The 18,532-nt window shown below is 40.5% G+C and overlaps 1 protein-coding gene across 3 annotated transcripts; it reads right to left on the bottom strand.

The window, feature by feature from the left end:
* Positions 1-30: 30 nt before the first annotated feature.
* Positions 31-17,801, bottom strand: znf513a (zinc finger protein 513a). 3 transcript variants are annotated; one of them, XM_083561974.1, is made up of 5 exons: positions 17,587-17,801; positions 16,922-17,026; positions 15,850-15,981; positions 2,530-3,288; positions 31-1,601 (listed from the first exon to the last, which is right to left on the bottom strand). In XM_083561974.1, the coding sequence occupies exons 2-5, from the start codon at positions 16,959-16,961 to the stop codon at positions 832-834; spliced, it is 1,701 nt and encodes a 566-aa protein (XP_083418100.1). In that variant the 5' UTR covers positions 16,962-17,026; positions 17,587-17,801; the 3' UTR covers positions 31-831. The 3 variants fall into 3 exon arrangements, with proteins under 3 accessions (XP_083418100.1, XP_083418099.1, XP_083418101.1); XM_083561973.1 differs by having other exon boundaries at positions 16,922-17,022; positions 17,587-17,800; XM_083561975.1 differs by lacking the exons at positions 15,850-15,981; positions 16,922-17,026; positions 17,587-17,801 and adding an exon at positions 3,387-4,119.
* Positions 17,802-18,532: the final 731 nt, after the last annotated feature.

Here is an 18,532-nt window from a genome sequence, read left to right as displayed (position 1 = left end):
TATTTCATCATACATCATTATACACAGGTCTCACCACAGAGTACTTTATTCCAGGATATTTAAGGCAATTATGAAACGACTGCATAATTACAAGAGAGCACTTAAAGCACCACACATCGAAAGGAATCCATCTCGATTATTTCTTGGCAACCTGAAGGTTAGAAACTGCATATGGAATTCATGGTCCCCCCTTTTTTTTTTTTACGTTAATGCCGCTCGTGGCGAATGCATGCCGAACATTCTATTTAACGGACGAAAAACACAGAAAATAAGTGCTTGACGTAACTCAGGACATTCTAATGTTTACTATGCACTATTTGAACAATCAGAGACAACGTTTCACAGTTAAAGACATACAACCAAAGGAGCAACGAATGACGTTTTTGAAGTTGCAGTAGCTGCAGTGGTTGAAACTCAGTGTTGGCACTGTAAAGGGATGTAGTGAGGGGTCTGTCAGGGTTTTTTTTCTTTTCTTTGAGCAGCAAAGGCCTCAGTGAAACCACAGAAGGTTCAGCCAGTAAGGACACACGGCTCAGTGGCACTGCAGATCGACGAACATCCGTGCAAGATATACAATGGAGAAATTGGATTTCACCTAGGTAGCATTAGAAAATGTCTGTATGGCACTGACGAAGCAAGGGCACTCTGATCCAGAGTCTTTATACACAAAAGTAATAAAGTTTTTTTTTTTCAATCTTGTGCACGTCTTTAGCAGCATGAACCTCTATAAGAAATAAATGACACACAAAACAGAACTAAGCTTATGCTGGTACTGTAACACCCCATCTCGATTTTAAATAAACTGATCGCACTACAAATGTTTCTAAGCAACTACTCCTCATCCTCCTCGTCAAGCTCGGCCTCTTCCTCGTTAGAAGGCAGCGGCACTTTATCCCACTCGTCTGCTCCCGCTACGTGTTTCTTCTGGTGTCGCTTGTAGTTGTCCCAGTGGCCTGTGGTGTACGTGCACGTGTTGCACTTGTGTGGCTTCTCGCCTGTGTGACGCAGCATGTGCCTCTTCAGGTTCATGCTCTGGTTGCAGCTGTAGCTGCACACGCTGCACTGGAAAGGTTTGGCACCCGAGTGAACGCGCTGATGCCGCTTTAGGTTCGCCAGGTTGCCGCAGGCGTAGTCGCACAGGTGGCACTTGTAGGGTTTTTCGCCCGTGTGCACGCGGTGGTGCCGCTTCAGGTTGTCGAAGTGGGCTGAAGCGTATGGGCACTGAGGGCACTTATAGGGCTTCTCTCCGCTGTGCGTCTTCATATGCCGTGCCAGGTGGTTGGGGTAGTGTGTGAGGAAAGGGCATGCGGCACAGGTGTACACCCTGTCCCCTCGGTGCCCCCGCTCGCTTCCGCTGCCTGCTGCGTCTTTGGTCAGCATTTCCAGGGTGCACTTGGCACAGATCTGCGCTGACGAGCCGTCCTCACCATCCAGTACCAGGCCACACAGCCTGCATGTGAAAGGGAAGAGCAGAGGAGGCAGAACGCCAGGCTGTGCCCGGGGACATGACTGCTGCTCCGATTTCAGCCTCGCAAAAGCCTTCAGATATCCGCTGTCACTGCCAATGCTCATATTCCCTTTCATTTCTGAGGACTGAAGCACTGAAAATTGAAACAAAGCAAAATTAGCCACATCCATTGAAAGGGCAGAAAATATATTTCATTTAGTCACAAAAAAAAAAAAAAAGAAAGAAAGAAAACATTCAATATTTGTAAACAGATTTCAATACCTAAATACCCACCCACCCACCTACCCACAGTATAACTTTATGACCACCGACAGGTATAAGAATGATTTTGTTAATGGCATCTCATCATGGCACCTGTTATTGTGAGGTATTTATTAGGCAACAAGTGAACATTTTGTCCCCAAAGTTGATGTGTTAGGAGCAAGAAAAATGGGCAAGTGTAAGTATTTGAGTGAGTTTGAAAAGGGCTAAATTGTGGTGTCTAGACGACTGGGCCAGAGCATCTCCAAAACTGCAGCTCTTGTGGGATGTTCCTGGTCTGCAGTGCTCAGTATCTATCAAAAGTTCTCTAAGGAAGGAACAGTGGTGAACCGGCGAAGGGGTCCTGGGCGGCCGAGACTCGATGCTCGACAGGTCAGGACTGTTTTAGCAGCAAAAGGGGGACCAACACAATATTAGGCAGGTGGCAATAATGTTATGCCTGATCGCTGTATACACAATATATAATCGGGTATTCCTTTAATTCCTATTAACTCGATTTGTTTTAATGCTTTAAAAAACAAACAAACAAAATAATATTAATGTTTTATAATGCTTTTTAAGTAATTAAGATAAATGTTCAAATAAATTACAAATGATAAGTGTCAGAAAAAACACAGTGAAAGTTTAAATATAAAAACTAAAGGCCATCAATCATGAACTAAATTCTCTAATTCATCTAATCTCTAAACCAATATAGAAATTCATGGAGTTCTTATCTCACCTAAACTTTAGCTCTGAAGGAAATTTGTCATTCCAATCAGAACATCCTTTTTTGGACAAAGGAAAAATAAAAAGCGTACCTTCCCTGGAGGCACGGGGCACTTCCTCCTTTAGGCTCTGGCATCCAACAGGAGCTCGAAGGCTGAGGCTGAGGCTGCTCATCATGCGCTGCGTATTCTGTGCAGGATTTGTGACCGTGTGGATACTCGGGTGTGTATTCTGGCCTGGACTTATAGCAGTGTGCATTCGCTGTTGTGCATTCTGTGCAGGATTTGGGATGGTGTGCATGCGTTGGTGCCTCTTCAGGTTGCCCAGGGAACTGCAGGCGAACGTGCAGTGCTCACACTTGTAGGGTTTTTCTCCGGTGTGGATGCGCAAGTGGCGCTGCAGGTTGACCAGCTGTGCGGAGGCGTAGGAGCAGAGGGAGCAACGGTACGGCTTCTCGCCGTTGTGAGTCTTCATGTGCCTTTTTACGTGGTTAGTGTAGCGTGACGAAAAGCCACACAGAGGACAAGAGTTCAGCTTCTGCTGGCCATTCTCGGGTCCTGCTCCATCTACGTCTGCCCCTTTGAGCAACGAAGGTGCTCCTACATGGACACTCCTGTCTCCAATGCTGGTTCCATCGCGTTTGGAGCAGCGCAGGCACAAGTGCTCGTCCTCGTCTAGGAGCTGATCGCAGCCCCTGCAGGAGACGTAGAGGGGAAAGGCAGCCTCGGATCTTGTGCCCTCTCGCTCGTTCTGTGCGGTACGGAGGTCGGGGGTGTCGCTCTCCATGCTGAGGTGGCTGAAGGAGGAGCTCTCTTCGTCACCCAGTTGAAAACTAGGCAGACTGATATTAGCTGTACGGGATCAAAGCAAAACCAGGACAAGTTTTTAAAGCAAAACACATATATAGAATGTTCAATACACAGGAAAAAAAACCCTGTCTTATACTCACACAGATAAAAGATCTTTGTAGGATCCCAAAACATATACTGGAATACTGGAAGCACAGAAAATGCTGCCTGCCTATAACATGGCCCTCTCTCTCGCTTTCTTTCCGTCATGAAGCTCACTCCTCACACACAGAGGAAATGAGTGTGAGATCCTGAGTCGGCCTTTATATTGGGCTTGCAAGAAACCCTCGGTGGATGATTACCCAGCCTAATGATAATGATGATGACTATAATGGCTGTGCTGATCATGATGAGGGGTTGATGATGATGATGATGATGATGATGATGATGATGATGATGATGATGAGAAAGGCGCAGAGAGGAGGAGATGATGATGATGATGATGATGATGATGTATAAATGCCTTCCTGTAATGGTGTCCTTGATGATGATGGCTGTCTTGATGACCCTTATAATGGCTGCACACTGCTCTTTTTCTGATTTGCCATTTTCAGACTGCACGCCCCGACAGAATGCTGCACCCTTTCAGCTGTGCATGAAAATAAGTCTTTCCCCCTCTCTAACGTATTCTGCTGTCTAAACCCCAACATTCAATTCAGATTTATTTTTTTTTTTTTACTAGAATGCACATGGCAAAAAAAAGAAAAAAACATTAGCCAGACCTTCCCATCAACACAACATACCGATATACACTGCATGATTTTGGATTGAGTGGGTATTTGATGGAGACCACAGGATGGGCTGTAGACCAAAACCATACAAACCTAAATCATCATCATCATCATCATGCTTTTAATAGCATCTCTCATGGTCCCCTTTTGATTATAATAAAAATGAAGAAGAAAACAACAACCAAAAGAATATAGTGTTAACCAACAATTAGTCATACTCAATCATTTTCGCTGTTTTTTTTTTTTATCAGTGTTTTTAAGTGGTATATTTCCTTTTCTATAAAACACTGCTTCCAAAATGATCTGCAACCTGACAGAATAAGAACACTTTCTCTTTGAAATCACTAATGAGACTGGAGACATTTGTAGCAAAATCTTCATCGACACTCTATTTGGAATATTTTATGCTCCTAGAGCCCCCTCCAAAAATACTGGAACAGCAAATCTATATACACTCATGCATATCTATATCTATAGATAGATAATATTTGTTTTATTAGGGATGGTGAGATGCACGGATTCGGATCGGTGCTTTGGCATAATCGATGATGATGTGATGCATCGATTTCAGAAAAAGTATTAATCGAATACAAGTTCGCATTTGTATAGCGGTGCATAGTTTTTTACATATGTTCTGAGGTAAAAAAGTATTTGTACAAATGATGTACTACAGCTTTAAATAAAATCTGGAGATAATGCTATGTGATTTGGAATCGCAGGAAAGAAAAGTCTGTGCAGGAGATGTGAAGGGGGGGGCACTTTTTAAACCAGTTAACGTATGAGTTTTACATCCTGATGTTCAATAAACCAAGTGTTGTGGTCTCCTTGTCCTAACTGCAGAACTAACCAATCGGCAGAACAAAACCAAGAACCCAGGAATACACGTAGGGAAAGAACAGTAGAGCTAGCATATAAAACCACACATGCATTTTATTTATATATATATATATACACACACACACACACACACACACACAGTGAGGAAAATAAGTATTTGAACACCCTGCTATTTTGCAAGTTCTCCCACTTAGAAATCATGGAGGGGTCTGAAATTGTCATCGTAGGTGCATGTCCACTGTGAGAGACATAATCTAAAAAAAAAAAAATCCAGAAATCACAATGTATGATTTTTTAACTATTTATTTGTATGATACAGCTGCAAATAAGTATTTGAACACCTGAGAAAGTCAATGTTAATATTTGGTACAGTAGCCTTTGTTTGCAATTACAGAGGTCCAACGTTTCCTGTAGTTTTTTACCAGGTTTGCACACACTGCAGGAGGGATTTTGGCCCACTCCTCCACACAGATCTTCTCTAGATCAGTCAGGTTTCTGGCCTGTCGCTGAGAAACACGGAGTTTGAGCTCCCTCCAAAGATTCTCTATTGGGTTTAGGTCTGGAGACTGGCTAGGCCATGCCAGAACCTTGATATGCTTCTTACAGAGCCACTCCTTGGTTATCCTGGCTGTGCGCTTCGGGTCATTGTCATGTTGGAAGACCCACCCTCGACCCATCTTCAATGCTCTAACTGAGGGAAGGAGGTTGTTCCCCAAAATCTCGCAATACATGGCCCCGGTCATCCTTTCCTTAATACAGTGCAGTCGCCCTGTCCCATGTGCAGAAAAACACCCCGAAAGCATGATGCTACCACTCCCATGCTTCACAGTAGGGATGGTGTTCTTGGGATGGTACTCATCATTCTTCTTCCTCCAAACACGTTTAGTGGAATTATGACCCAAAAGTTTTATTTTGGTCTCATCTGACCACATGACTTTCTCCCATGACTTCTCTGGATCATCCAAATGGTAATTGGCAAACTTAAGACGTGCCTGGACATGTGCTGGTTTAAGCAGGGGAACCTTCCGTGCAATGCATGATTTCAAACCATGACGTCTTAGTGTATTACCAACAGTAACCTTGGAAACGGTGGTCCCAGCTCTTTTCAGGTCATTGACCAGCTCCTACCGTGTAGTTCTGGTCTGATTTCTCACCTTCCTTAGGATAATTGAGACCCCACGAGGTGAGATCTTGCATGGAGCCCCAGTCCGAGGGAGATTGACAGTCATGTTTAGCTTCTTCCATTTTCTAATGATTGCTCCAACAGTGGACCTTTTTTTTTACCAAGCTGATTGGCAATTTCCCCGTAGCCCTTTCCAGCCTTGTGGAGGTAAACAATTTTGTCTCTAGTGTCTTTGGACAGCTCTTTGGTCTTGGCCATGTTAGTAGTTGGATTCTTACTGATTGTATGGGGTGGACAGGTGTCTTTATGCAGCTAACGACCTCAAACAGGTGCATCTAATTTAGGATAATAAATGTAGTGGAGGTGGACATTTTAAAGGCAGACTAACAGGTCTTGGAGGGTCAGAATTCTAGCTGATAGACAGGTGTTTAAATACTTATTTGCAGCTGTATCATACAAATAAATAGTTACAAAATCATATATTGTGATTTCTGGATTTTTTTTTTTAGATTATGTCTCTCACAGTGGACATGCACCTACGATGACAATTTCAGACCCCTCCATGATTTCTAAGTGGGAGAACTTGCAAAATAGCAGGGTGTTCAAATACTTATTTTCCTCACTGTATATAAATTACACACACACACACACACACACACACACACCCGATTCCAAAAAATTTGGGACACTGTACAATTTGTGAATAAAAAAGGAATGCAATAATTTACAAATCTCATAAACCTATATTTTATTCACAATAGAATATAGATAACATATCAAATGTTGAAAGTGAGACATTTTGAAAATGTCATGCCAAATATTAGCTAATTTTGGATTTCATGAGCTACACATTCCAAAAAAGGTAGCAATAAGAGGCTGGAAAAGTTAAATGTACATATAAGGAACAGCTGGAGGACCAATACGCAACTTATTAAGTCAATTGGCAACATGATTGGGTATAAAAAGAGCCTCTCAGGGTGGCAGTGTCTTTCAGAAGTCAAGATGGGCAGAGGATCACCAATTCCCCCATTGCTGCAGTGAAAAATATCAGAAAGGAGTTTCTCAGAGAAAAATTGCAACGAGATTGAAGTTATCATCATCTACAGTGCATAATATTATCGAAAGATTCATGGAATCTGAAACAATCTCTGTGCGTAAGGGTCAAGGCCGGAAAACCATACTGGATGCCTGTGATCTTTGGGCCCTTAGACGGTACTGCATCACATACAGGAATGCTACTGTAATGGAAATCACAACATGGGCTCAGGAATACTTCCAGAAAACATTGTCGATGATCACAATCCAGCCATTCACCGTTGCCGGCTGAAACTCTATTGGTCAAAAAAGAAGCCATATCTAAACATGATCCAAAAGCGCAGGTGTTTTCTCTGGGCTAAGGCTCGTTTAAAAAGGACTGTGGCAAAGTGGAAAACTGTTCTGTGTTCTGTGTCAGACGAATCAAAATTTGAAGTTCTTTTTGGAAACTGGGACGCCATGTCATCCGGACTAAAGAGGATAAGGACAACCCAAGTTGTTATCAGCGCTCAGTTTAGAAGCCTGTATTTCTGATGGTATAAATGTGTGAGGCATGGGCAGCTTACACATCTGGAAAGGCACCATCAATGCTGAAAGGAATATCCAAGATTTAGAACAACATATGCTCCCATCCAGATGTCGTCTCTTTCAGGGAAGATCTTGCATTCTTCACCCATAGAAAACATTTGGCGCATCATAAAGAGGAAAATGCGACAAAGAATACATAAGACAGTTGAGCAACTAGAAGCCTGTTTTAGACAAGAATGGGACAACATTCCTATTCCTAAACTTGAGCAACTTGTTTTCTCAGTCACCAGATGTTTGACTGTTATAAAAAGAAGAGGGGATGCCACAGAGCGGTAAACATGGCCTTGTCCCAATTTTTTTGAGATGTGTTGATGCCATGAAATTTGATGCCAACTTATTTTTGCCTTAAAATGTAAATGTTTAAACATTTGATATGTCATCTATGTTGTATTTGTCATTGTAAGCTGTGTGCTTAGGGTCATTGTCTTGTTGGAAGGTAAACCTTCGGCCCAGTCTGAGGTCCAGAGCACTCTGGAGAAGGTTTTTGTTCAGGATATCCTAAATCTTTGTCCTGTACTTGGCCGCATTCATCTTTCCCTCGATTGCAACCAGTCGTCCTGTCCCTGCAGCTGAAAAACACCCCCACAGCATGATGCTGCCACCACCATGCTTCACTGTTGGGACTGTATTGGACAGGTGATGAGCAGTGCCTGGTTTTCTCCACACATACCGCTTAGAATTAAGGCCAAAAAGTTATATTTTGGTCTCATCAGACCAGAGAATCTTATTTCTCACCATCTTGGAGTCCTTCAGGTGTTTTTTAGCAAACTCCATGCGGGCTTTCATGTGTCTTACACTGAGGAGAGGCTTCCGTTGGGCCACTCTGCCATAAAGCCCCGACTGGTGGAGGGCTGCAGTGATGGTTGACTTTCTACAACTTTCTCCCATCTCCTGACTGCATCTCTGGAGCTCAGCCACCGTGATCTTTGGGCTCTTCTCCCCCGATAGCTCAGTTTGGCCGGACGGCCAGCTCTAGGAAGGGTTCTGGTCGTCCCAAACGTCTTCCATTTGAGGATTATGGAGGCCACTGTGCTCTTAGGAACCTTAAGTGCAGCAGAAATCTTTTTGTAACCTTGGCCAGATCTGTGCCTTGCCACAATTCTGTCTCTGAGCTCTTCAGGCAGTTCCTTTGACCTCATGATTCTCATTTGCTCTGACATGCATTGTGATCTGGAAGGTCTTATATAGACAGGTGTGTGGCTTTCCTAATCAAGTCCAATCAGTATAATCAAACACAGCTGGACTCAAATGAAGGTGTAGAACCATCTCAAGGATGATCAGAAGAAATGGAAAGCACCTGAGTTAAATATATGAGTGTCACAGCAAAGGGTCTGAATACTTAGGACCATGTGATATTTCAGTTTTTCTTTTTTAATAAATCTGCAACAATGTCAACAATTCTGTGTTTTTCTGTCAATATGGGGAGCTGTGTGTACATTCATGAGGAAGAAGAATAAACTTAAATGATTTTAGCAAATGGCTGCAATATAACAAAGAGTGAAAAATTTAAGGGGATCTGAATACTTTCCGTACCCACTGTGTAATATATATATATATATATATATATATATATATATATATATATATATATATATATATATATATATATATATATATAACTAGTAACCTAATCTATATAAATTTTACTACAATTACAAAGTTGGAAAAGTCATCACCCCTGATTTTATACTTCCTAGAATCACCTTTTGTTTTAATTTCAGCCATTCATCTTTTTAGATATCTGTTCTAGCTTTGCACACATAATTTGGGGGAAATTTTGCTTATTCTTTCTTGCACAAGATTGAGTGTGGCACTTTTTTTTTTTTTTTAGGAAAGGCTTCATTCTTGCCACCCTGCCATACAAGCCAGCTTTGTGTAAATCTAGTGAGATAGTTGTCACATGCACAGAATGACCAATCCTAGCCATAAAGCCTTGAAAGTCCATTAAAGTCACCTTCGGCCTCTTGGTAGCTCTAAGCAATGTGCTCCAGGCTCGACCATCCAGTTTCAACAGAAAGCTTGTGGTACCATATGCTTTGCACTTCTTAATAGTACTCTGAGGGATAGCTAAAGCCTTTTTGTAGCCTTAACTTGTGCCTTTCTTAAACAATATACCGAGGCCATTTAAAAGCACTTTCCCAACCATGATAAATTCTCTACTGTACCATGCACTACTAACAGTGGAATCTTTAATAAACAGCTGTATCAACACTATTACAACTGCTGCCAGATGGGGCAATTAGCATGGATTTTGATTTGGAAGTTGCACCTGAGCAAGTTTATGATGGTATAAGAGAAGGTGCTGAGCACTTTACCAAACCAAGTATACTTTTTAATAATACTCCAGTATTTTAAAATGTTTTTTATTTTCAATTTGATGATGAGGGCAATAAATGTGTACATGGAGCCCAAGTTATTATTTTACTTTTCAAGGTGTAATGTAAAGGTAAGGGTTTTACATGATATGAGCTCCTTCTATAGATCAAAGGTTAAATATGAGAAGAGAGTTTAAAATTTCAGCTTTTATTTCCAGGTATTTGCATCTAGATCTAGATGATGGCGCTGCAATTGCTGCCTCGGTGTGGAGCTCTCCAGTTGCTTCACTGTTTTCGGTAGTTTGTCCTGTCTTTCATGTACAGTTACTCTTACCAGGGATGAACTGCTGAACATATGGCAGAATACATCACACAATCTTTTACTGGTTTTTGACTATTCGGACGTTTTGCTGGACATTGTATTTGGCAAAGCAGCTGCACTCTTCAAACGCTTTAAGACGCGTATGCGTGGAAGGCGAGCTGGTGGCACGTTGGTCATCTGTATCAATCTAGTATCCATCTGGCGAATCTCTGCTCTCTACCCAACAAAATGAACGAACTTCTCCTGCTCTCCCGGTAAAATAAGGACTTTTTTAAACTCTGCTGATCAGCGCGCTACATCTGCCGGGCTTCCAGCTGTTCAGAGAGGACCGCAGCATAGAATCGGCGGGAAAATCGCGAGGCGGTGGGACATGCTTCTACATTAATCAAAAGGTGGTGTACTGGTGTAACAGCTATGAAAAAGTTGTGCTGTCCCGATCTAAAAGCGCTCTTCATCAACTCTAAGCCTTTCTACTCTACCATTCTGGTCGGTGTTCATATTCCTCCACAAGCCTGTGTACGCAGCGCTGCAACAGCTGGCCGATCGGATCGCTGCAACAGCATTTTACACGCTCTACCAGCGACAAAAACATTTTGGACCACTACTATACTACAATAAAGGATGCATATCGCTCCATCCGCAGAGCTGCTTTGGGACTCTCTGACCACTGCCTGGTTTATCTTCTCCCCACATACAGGCACAAACTAAAATCTGCTAAGCCTGTAGCAAGGACTGTAAAAAGATGGAAAAATTAAACAGAGCAGGCATTACAAGCCTGTTTTAAGTGCACTGATTGTAGTGTTTTTGAATAAGAGATGTGCAGACCTGCAGTAACTACAGGGGAATAAAGTTGATCAGTCACACCATGAAATTATGGGAAAGAGTAGTGGAAGCCAGGCTGAGAGAAGAGGTGACCATCTGTGAGCAACAGTATAGGTAGAGGTATAGGTATACTAGTCGAGGAAAAGCACTACAGATGCATTTTTGCTTCAAGAATGTTGATGGAGAAGTATAGAGAAGGTCAGAAGGAGTTGCATTGTGTTTGTGGATTTAGAGAATGTGTACGACAGGGTGCCGAAAGAGGAGTTGTGGTATTGTATGAGGAAGTCTGATGTGTCAGAAGTATGTGAGGGTGGTGCAGGACATGTATGAGGACAGTGTGACAGCAGTGAAGTGTGCAATAGGAACGACAGGCTGGTTTAAGGTGGAGGTTGGACTGCAGGATCGGCTCTGAGCCCTTTCCTGAGAGGTGGTAAAAGTGGCAGAGTTCAGGTACCTGGGGTCAACAGTGCAAAGTAATGGAGAGTGTGTTAGAGAAGTGATAAAAAGAGTGCAGGCAGGGTGGAGTGGGTGAAGAAGAGTGGCAGGAGTGATTTGTGATAGAAGGGTTTTTAGGAAGAGAAAGTTTATAGGACTGTGGTGAGACCCGCGATGTTGTATGGCGGAACTGGAGGTAGCAGAGCTGAAAATGTTGAGATTTTCATTAGGAGTGATGAAGATGGACAGGATTAGAAATGAGTTTATTAGAGGGACACATGTAGGAGACAAGGTGAGGGAATCAAGATTGAGCTGGTTCGGACATGTGCAGTGGAGGGACATGGGGTATATCAGTAGAAGAATGCTGAGGATGGAGTCACCAGGAAGGAGGAAAAGAGGAAGACCAAGAAGGAGGTTTATGTATGTGGTGAGGGAAGATATGCAGGTAGTTGGTTTGAAAGAGGCAGATGTAGAGGACAGGGGGGTATGGAGATGGATGATCCGCTGTGGCGACCCCTAATGGGAGAAGATGATGATTGGAGTGTTTTTGAAGCTGCTGCCTCTGATCTAGATGAGCTCACAGACTAACATCTTATATCAGTTTCTGTGAGGACATATGCATTCCTACCAGCACTTATTTAACTATTTAGCATACAACAATGATAAGCCATGGTTCACAGCGAGACTCAGACAGCTTCGTCAGGTCAAAGAGGAATGGGGACAAAATGTTGTACAATCAGGACAGAAGCACACTGCTGAACTCTCTGCAGTTTGCTTACCAAGCAAACAGGTCTTTGGACGATGCGGTGAACATGGGACTGCACTTCATCCTGCAGAATCTGGACAAAACAGGGACTTATGTGAGGATCCAGTTTGTGGACTTCAGTTCGGCCTTCAACACAATCATCCCAACACTCCTCTAGACCCAACTAACCCAGCGCTCTGTTCTTAGCTCTACCTGTCAGTGGATCACCAACTTTCTGACAGCTAGTGAGACTGGAGAAATTCATGTCAAATCAGCTGTACTATCAGCACTGGTGCACCCCAGGGATGTGTTCTCTCCCCACTGCTCTTCTCCCTGTACACCAATGACTGCACCTCGGCAGATCCCTCTGTCAAGCTCCTGAACCATCGCCTCATAGGGCCTAAAGTGGGACAATCACATCAATTTCATTGTTAAAAAGGCCCAACAGAGGATGTACTTCATTCGCCAGCTAAGAAAGTTCAACTTGCCACAGAAGCTGCTCAAACAGTTCTACTTAGGCATCATCAATTCTGTCCTGTGCACTTCAAAACCCATCACGTTTTAACTCAGCCACACAATCAGACATCAGAAGACTACATCAGACGGTTTGAACGGCTGAAAGGATTATTGGTGCTCCCCTGCCCACTCTACAGGATCTTTACACATCTAGAGTGAGAAAAATTATTTAAAAAATCACCATGGATCCCTCACATCCAAGTCATATGCTTTTTGAACTTTTGCCATCTGGCCGACACTAAAGAGCACCAAGACAGCCAGGCACAAGAAAAGTTTCTTCCCCCAGGCAATCTACCTCATGAACACAAACGCTCTCCTTATTGTGCAATAAAAAAAATTAATAAAAAAAAAACATGTGCAATACCACTTTTACTGATCTATTCCTGTACTTTTTTTCGTGCAATAATACTCTTTATTTGTTTTCTTATAAAAAAAAGAATGTGCAATAACCTTTTATTTTGCTCTTTTATTTCCATTTTTTAAAAAATGTGCAACTGGAAGCTTTCGTCACCAGAAGAAATTCCTTGTAAGTGCAAACATACTTAGCAATAAAGCTATTTATGATTCTGATCTCTTTAACTACATAAAACAATGCAGACCACCAAATTTTAAAGCAGGCAAAAATATGAGGATTTTCTTTTCTTTTTATAAAATCACAATTGAGATTTTATATTATATATATATATATATATATATATACACATACATACACACACGCACACACACACACACACGCACACACACACGCATATACACACGTCGACAAACTGCCTTTTTTTATCGTACAGATAAGAGCAAATCATCATTCGAATCTGGAAAGGGTCCAATTTTATTTGTATACACTCAACAACAAAACGCTGTGCTTTTGTAAAATAAATAAAACTGACAGGGGGCGCTCCTTGCCGTCGCCGTCAGCTCTGTTTTTAGACACAAATAAAACAACCTGAATCTCAGTAAATACTTGCATTCACACTAAAAACAGATATAAAAAATTTTTTTGTTGTAATTCATGCTGATCACAACAAAATGAATTTACAGGAATATTCCTTCTTTCCAAACAACAACTGAGTAGCTGGTTTAAAAGCCTGGAAAAGCATCATACACCAACAATTTGGTGATGCCAATGATTCACAGGCTTGATGCAGTCATCATAAACATTAGATATTTAATTCTACATTTTAATTCATGACTCTGTTCCTCTCCTTTTGTGCACCCAAAAGGATAAAATTGTGTGTGTGTGTTTGTGTGTGTGTATATATATATATATATATATATAATTGCCAGGAAATGCATATTCTTTGTAAGGTTTGCTTTTTAAAGACAGGCCTCCTAATACTGCCCTTTGGCCTTTCCCCAACGCCATCAATGTTCACAAGATACAAGCTGATTTGTCTCGTCTGATGGCCACAGGCAACAGGACACTGCCATATTTGGACACCTGGCTCCTTTTACCTACACCAAAAGGCAGGCCATCTGGAACATGTCTAACCTCCACTGTCAGATCGTGCTGTTTTCTCAGAAAACACAATTAAATGTCTGGCCTGCTTTAAAAGTCTTCTATGACTACATTTATGAATTATAGCCATTCCTTTAGCTCCAAGTGTGGCACATATTACTATGATCTCCAAACAAATATGCAGTATCAGATGCCTGCTGAAGATGGACTGCCACATCAATAATCCCACATTCTTCATGTAGGGTATCAGCATACAACTAGTCTCCAAAATACCAGTTCCTTAATCCTGGTGAGAGAAGCTCAAATGCTGGTGGCTCAAAATGTTCTGGGCCATCTGAGGCCATAATCCTCTTCACAGTCTGCGTCGGATTAACCACCCAGGCCACAGAGCTCTGACTTTAGTCAACAAGACCATGATTACCACTAATTATTGGAACACCCAGGGAGCAGCCTTCCTGATAAGATTTGTTGTCCCACATGGATAGTGAGATTACAGTGCACTACAATACTGGTCACAGGGACATAAAGAGCTGTATAAATGCAACTCATGAACATGCCTGCTATTTTTTTTTTTTAAAAACCAGTTAAGCCCATTTGTAAACATATACATGCAAGTACAAAGGAAAAAATAACCAGTTCAGTTTGACAACATTTGTTTATGATGTTAATGACAACATTGATGAATAATGGTATCAAGTATAAGGATTAAAGAATGTGAATAAATTTAAAATAATGATATTAAAATTATTCAGAACTTCAGTAAATGAATTGAAGATTAAAAAAATAAATGAGACATCACCTCATTTTCACGTTTTAACAACTCAAATACTTTAGAAATATATATTTTAATACAGTCTATTATACAGTGAATAATAATTGTTCTTCCTCCCCACCCCTTAGAAATATAATCTTAACCATTAGGGGGCACTATAATGCAATTGTATTTGTTATTTTAAGACATGAACCATAACTATAAATCTTTAAATAGTTAAAAACTAACTAAAAATATTAAATTTTTACATTGTATTCAGTAACCTATATATACACACACACTTTAGAGTGTCTTAACATTAAAGTTATGTAATTTCAAATGTGATGTCTGCATTAAACCAAATGGACCAAACTCAACTAAACTTGGTCACATGGTTGTCAAATAAAAAAAACAACTTATGTAACATCCAAACTGACATGTTTGCATAAGTGATGGTGCTTCAACAGAGCTGGAACACAATTGTACTGAATAGGTTTTTAAATTTTGCTTGAATAACTGCAAAGTAGATTAAAACACGAAAGCAGAAACCTCAATAATTTTCAGTTTTAGTAATAATAAAATTAATACTATCACAAATGTAATGCAAAACTGCCATTACTTACCATGGGGCATAAAACTTTAAAATAAATTTATAAAGCAAATTTAGTGTAGCATGGTAATGTAAATAAAAAAAAAATTATTCTTAGATAATAATACTGTAATAATTGAAAACCAAATGATCAAGTGTATATTACCAGCAAGCGATGTCACACTTAAAAGGCGAATTTTGTATTTTTCAGTCCCCAGTTCAAAAAAAGAATAGAAATAAAATAGCAACAGAAAAATTGATATTAAGCTTGCTATGCTGGCAATGTGAACATCACTCACCTGAAAACTTCTCCAGACCTAGGATTTTGTCGTTATCAGCATCAGAGAAGTCAAGGACTTGGCCCAGAAGAAAGTCACTCTCAAAAGTAAGAGTTGTTGCAGGATTAATGCTTACGCCATCTTCAGAATCCACTTAAAAAAAAAAAAAAAGCACAGGAGGATTTACAGACTCGTACATATTTACACAGAATGATTCTAAAAGTAGTCACTTCATGGAGCCTGGGTGTTATACCCATGAGCACTTTTGTCCAGGATAATGCGTTTCTACTACCTGGACGAACTGTTTACATCTAGTTTGCTAACTAAAAGCTTGAGTAAATATCACATGAAGCATCAGAAGGTCGTTTTGTTTAAGGGCAATATTTTAGTTTTAAATTAAGAAATTTAACTATAAATATAGAGTAGTGTTTTGCTGCCATCTGCTGGACATGGAATGAGGTGCAAGGTCACGGTGGAAAAGAAATGTTTTATGGCTGGGTGCAGCTTATAACACATGGAGAAAAACATTTGCAATGGAAATGTATATATACATATACACATACATACTCACACACACACACATATATACATACATACATACACACACACATATATATATATATATATGTATGTATATATGTATATGTATGTGTGTGTGTGTGTGTGTGTGTGTGTGTGCGTATGTATGTGTATATGTATATGTATATATAAATTTCCATTGCAAATGTTTTCTTCCATATATGTTTATTTTTTCATGTTTTTTTTTTATATAATGACTAATATGACTGAATTGATTTAATACATGCGTGCGTGTGTGAGTAAGAGCAAGGGGATTTGAAAATGTGTTCAAAGTTCAAGTAAACTATTAGTTAACTATAATTTTTATAATCTTGAGTCCATGAGATCATTATTTACTATTAATAAGATAATTATGACTCTGAACGACCAATGACTAATACTATATATTAGATAGTTGGATGACGGGTTTTATGATGTCAGTTTATAAAAATGGGTAATTAAACATAGATTATTATAATTACATATTTATTTCACTGTATTCTAGGTATAGATTACAACCACTGAAAACACTTACACTTTACAGGCTGTGGATTCTGTTGTTTTCTTCTTGGCATCTTCCAGCCAGCTCTTCCTGAATTGTAGCTTCTACCACGAGCCCGCTACAATCAGTTCATTCTACACACACACACACACACACACACACACACACACACACACACACACACACACACACACACACACAGAGAGAGAGAGACAGAGGGTGCCGCACTTTCATTAAGCACTGCAGTAAAGCTGTGTGTGTGTGTGTGTGTGTGTGTGTGTGTGTGTGTGTGTGTACATACATACATACATACGCGCGCGCACACACACGCACACACACACACACACACACACACACAACAGCTGCTTGTTCTCTCAAAAGCGCAATTAAGACACTAACACGTCTCCATTTTTATAGCTAGAAAGCGAATAATGTCACAGTCTCCAAATACCCTCATCTACATGATACATATTATCACAACATATTCTGAACAATTACAAATCTAAATCTACTTACATTTTTATCTTCCACCAAATTCATACTGAACATTCAACAACAGTCTAAAGATATAATTAGGACGCATCATGAATCCACAAAGCTGACTCGGTCCAAAGCTGACACGTATTTCTCCCAGATCTGATCCTAAACAGAACATTTAGCTTAGCTTTGACATGCTAACATGACCATTACTATCATACCTCCTGCTTGTGCCATCAGAGAGATCGCGTCGCATGTGGAGACAATGGCGGTGTGTCAGAGCACGTTAAGACGAGCTGTCCGCCATTCCGTACCGCGTCAGCCACGAAGAAAGGCAATTAATGGTGTTTTTTTTCATAAGTTAATTGATTTCTAGATTGCCATTGTATACATTTGCTTCCGGAGTTGTACGTGTTTCCGCTTCCGAACGTTACGACAGAATGTAGTTTGTATGCCGCTGGGATTTGTAGTCATATCGGAGAAATTCTTTTCGAGCAGACTACTACGAATGTAGGAGAGGGAAAGCCGGAAAATAAAGAATTAAATATCACATTACTACAACCGGAGATGCTTTTTGGTTGTGAGGCTGCTGTTTTTTTTTTTTTATAAATTTGTGTAAAATAAATACAGTAAAATGTACAAAGTGTATAAAATGTACAAAAATATAGTGTTACTCTATAGTCTCTGCAAATAAGACAGACATTAAAGATAGATAGATAGATAGATAGATAGATAGATAGATAGATAGATAGATAGATAGATAGATAGATAGATAGATAGATAGATAGATAGAGACTCTGAGGGGTTATTGTGAATTTATTTTACAATTCAGGAAATCCCTGCTTACGAAATGTTTAGGAACAACTGCTTTATTCATTCATTCATTCATTCATTTTCTCCCGCTTATCCGTAATTCGGGTCGCGGGGGCAGCAGTCTAAGCAGGCCCCCGCCTTCAACTGCTGCCCAATCCTCACAGCACCGTCCCTTACGGTCCCTCCTGCAGGTGGTGAGCCCACGGGAAGACAACTGCTTTATATATTGTAAAATCATAAGTTATAATTCTAAAGCTCTATAAATCTGATCAAATGTAAACCAGGTATTTTCATGAGAGTGCGATTGTACAGACAGACAGACAGACAGATAGAGAGAGAGAGAGAGAGAGAGAG

Source organism: Silurus aristotelis (assembly GCF_946808225.1).
Source record: "Silurus aristotelis genome assembly, chromosome: 15".
Taxonomy (NCBI): domain Eukaryota; kingdom Metazoa; phylum Chordata; class Actinopteri; order Siluriformes; family Siluridae; genus Silurus; species Silurus aristotelis.
The sequence above is the reverse complement of the archived record's forward strand: the minus strand, read 5'-3'. Positions and strand labels throughout refer to the sequence as shown.